Source organism: Limulus polyphemus, unplaced genomic scaffold (genome assembly GCF_000517525.1).
Source record: "Limulus polyphemus unplaced genomic scaffold, Limulus_polyphemus-2.1.2 Scaffold11016, whole genome shotgun sequence".
Classification (NCBI taxonomy): Eukaryota; Metazoa; Arthropoda; class Merostomata; order Xiphosura; family Limulidae; genus Limulus; species Limulus polyphemus.
The window spans coordinates 327-4,238 of NW_013676626.1; the positions used below are offsets into that span (position 1 = coordinate 327).

At 29.8% G+C, this 3,912-nt stretch overlaps 1 protein-coding gene across 1 annotated transcript in view; it reads right to left on the reverse strand.

Moving 5' to 3' along the window:
• Positions 1-562: 562 nt before the first annotated feature.
• Positions 563-3,912, reverse strand: part of LOC106476611 — a gene marked incomplete at its 3' end in the record, with an annotated part of 14,163 nt that continues 10,813 nt past the window's right edge. Inside the window, exons 3-4 of the mRNA XM_013937256.2 lie at positions 3,317-3,465; positions 563-692 (exon numbers count right to left, since the gene is read on the reverse strand). Coding sequence (XP_013792710.1) covers positions 563-692; positions 3,317-3,465 — 279 coding nt within the window. The remainder of the gene's footprint in view (positions 693-3,316; positions 3,466-3,912) is intronic.

Below are 3,912 nucleotides of genomic sequence, written 5' to 3' on the forward strand. Positions count from 1 at the left end.
ATATTAAATCTAATATAGCTTCCTCTCTTCGGTCACTTGTACTTAAATACTCACCACCACAACTGTATCATATTTACCTAAGATGTTAATATTAAATCTAATATAGCTTCCTCTCTTGTAAGTTCCATCACCAGTTGGTGTATAAAAGTATCCTGAAAATTTTCCAAAAAACCTATTCCCCTTACTGTCAGACTAGTAATTTTCCTAATACCCCTGATATTAAAATCCCCATAATAATAACATCTTTACATAATAATAACATTCTGATCTCATTATACAGTTTCTCATTAACTTATACATTATGACCTGGTGGTCTATAATAAATCCCTTTATATCCACTAACACTAACCCAAACTGACTCAACCTCAGTGCTGTTTTCTTTAATATGCTCTATCTACAGCTACGTAAACATGCTTTACAGGAAACTACCCATGGTTAATATAAAATCATAAAGTCAAGAACAAACTTAATTTGATAAGAGAGTGCCAAAAAAGACAGACAAATCAACTATATTGCATTTACATAACTTAAGCATACATCAATGACCAAAGTAAAAACATACATCAAACAGTGCTTTGACATGCTTTTTATCCATGCAGATATTGAGCTGCTTGAGCAAAGAGGTACATTCGGCAAAGTTTAGGCTTCCATTGCCGTTCACATCAGCTTTTCGAAATTGATCCTTGAGCCATCTAAATCAATCAACAAAGGGCCTTATTATTAGCAAATCACAAAAATAAATTCTGGATGCCATTTGTTTTTTCATGTCTAAGTAATATAATTTCTCAGAAAATATTTATATAACTATTTTAACCATTTGTAACCACTTGCCATAACAATAACCATGCATAATAAATCAAAACTGACAACTGTCTTTTCTCTTAACTCACACTAAACTACAAAAAACAAGATTTATCCACAACCAATAATGTTATGTTTTAGCAGCATCATTTCTAACTTACTTTTTGGCAAAGATTCCAATGGAACAATAGATCAATTAACTGAAACTTTCAGGAAGCATAAAGTATCAAAATTTGGAATTTTACAGTCAAATACTTAAAGTAATTTATCTTAAAAAAAACAAAAACATTGATCATTAGGAACACAGCGAATAATTTATTATTTATAGTTCAGTACTGGTTTCTGGTTGTTGATCACTAAGAACACAGTAAATAAGCTATTATTTACAGTTCAGTATTGGTTTCTGGTTGTTGATCACTAGAAACTCAGTGAATAATTTATTATTTACAGTTCACTATTGGTATCTTGTTGTTGATCACTAGGAACACAGTTAATAATTTATTATTTACTAGCTCAGTACTGGTTTCTGGTTGTTGATCACTAGGAACACAGTTAATAATTTATTATTTACAGTTCAGTACTGGTTTCTGGTTGTTGATCATTAAGAACACAGTGAATAATTTATTATTTACAGTTCAGTATTGGTTTCTGGTTGTTGATCACTAGGAACACAGTTAATAATTTATTATTTACAGTTCAGTACTGGTTTCTGGTTGTTGATCACTAGGAACACAGTGAATAATTTATTATTTACAGTTCAGTACTGGTTTCTGGTTGTTGATCACTAGGAACACAGTGAATAATCTATTATTTACAGTTCAGTATTGGTTTCTGGTTGTTGGTCACTAGGAACACAGTGAATAATTTATTATTTACAGTTCAGTACTGGTTTCTGGTTGTTGATCACTAGGAACACAGTGAATAATCTATTATTTACAGTTCAGTATTGGTATCTGGTTGTTGATCACTAGGAACACAGTGAATAATTTATTATTTACAGTTCAGTACTGGTTTCTGGTTGTTGATCACGAGGAACACAGTAAATAATTTATTATTTACAGTTCAGTATTGGTTTCTGGTTGATGATCACTAGGAACACAGTGAATAATTTATTATTTACAGCTCAGTACTGGTTTCTGGTTGTTGATCACTAGGAACACAGTAATAATTTATTATTTACAGTTCAGTATTGGTTTCTGGTTGTTGATCACTAGGAACACAGTGAATAATCTATTATTTACAGTTCAGTATTGGTTTTTGGTTGTTGATCACTAGGAACACAGTGAATAATTTATTATTTACAGCTCAGTACTGGTTTTTGGTTGTTGATCACTAGGAACACAGTGAATAATTTATTATTTACAGCTCAGTATTGGTTTCTGGTTGTTGATCACTAGGAACACAGTGAATAATTTATTATTTACAGTTCAGTATTGGTTTCTGGTTGTTGATCACTAGGAACTCAGTGATGAATTTATTATTTTTCAGATAAAATATAAATTCAATCCAAATGTTAATTCAGTTGCTATTAAAGAACAAGCCTTGTCACATAAAAAGAAAATGTAAATGTACTAAATAACAATTAAACTAATTGAATATTTATGAACCTAAAAGTAATGTGTTGTATTGGCAGTAATCTCGTACTCATTGTACTCTAGTTAATGCCTGAAGTCAACTGAATATTTTCAAACTAAATAGATTCACTTTTGGGTTTTACTATTCATTTGCTTTCAAATTAAATTAATATCGTTTATTCATAGCACAAATTCAATCAGATTGTGTTGTCTTTTGTAAAGAAATATTAATCGACTAGACGATACAGTACATTAAAAGTAATGTGATGCCAAACGTATTTTCATTCTACTGCATTAAAGGGGATGTCTTTCAAAGATATAACACATTACAAAATTTAGGACAACAAAAAATGGTTTAGAAAAAAATCACCATAGGTGTGTGAATGAAATAAAATGTCTAAGATAAACAATCTTTGATTTAGTAAAAAATAATGTTGTGTTTCAGAAAATTAAGTTTTTATTACTTTTTTAATTTCAGTAATTCTTTCTTTAATGTTTATCTAACGGGAAAAGTTACTTATACAAAATAAATACCATTTTAAAACTTTCTTAAAATGTTTCTTTAGTATAAAATTGTTTATAAAACATTCATTAACAACTAAAGACATACACAATGTTTTGTTTCTGTTGCTGACAACTTCTGGTATTACCTTACATTTCGGTGTTATAAAAATTCATGTAGAAAGAAAAACATTGCATAACATTCTAATGACGTGGTTGTACGTACTTTTTAGATACAAACACAAACCTGTAACAATTAGAATACATGAACTTAATGTTTTAAGCTAATATAGTTTGCTAATATACAATTAAATACATAATCAGTGTACTTTAAACGATGTTTAAATACATAAACTTTACCTATCGTACTCCCACTCCTTATGCATGTTTTTACACATAGCAACTAGATGAGTCAATCCTCGCACCCACGTGTCTCGTACTTCCATACTGTGTGCCATGAAGTATATAATTTCATTATATTCCACAACAACATAAAAAAATAAATCCTCGTTAGCTGATCTTTTTCCTGAGATTTTAGGAGCATCAGTTTTCCACCCTTTACATACAGCTTCAATATCACAAATGTCCACTGTAAGGAAGTAGGTGTTTTTACTAACACAGATAACACTTAATGCACAACCAAGAATCTTAGATAACCCTCTTTAATTTCTAGATAAACAATTTATTATATAAGGTGCGTATTGTGTGAAGATCATGTGACACTAGCCAACATTGATTTTATATTACCTTTAATAAGTATCCATCAGAAGTTAAATACTCGTAAAAAATTTACAGATATTTTTACATTTCTCCTATATTCAGTTTTATTAATTTTTTAGTTTAACATTTTATCATATTTCATGATCTGTGTTCATTATTATTGTTACTCTTATAAGCTGTAGCTCTCTGTAATACATCTCACATTTCTGAGATTCTAAAGCAGTCTACAATTATATAGATTGAGTGTAACATATATTCTCTCATAATGGCTGGAGACGGCTTGAATGGGTAATGAAGAAAAACTTTACTACAACAG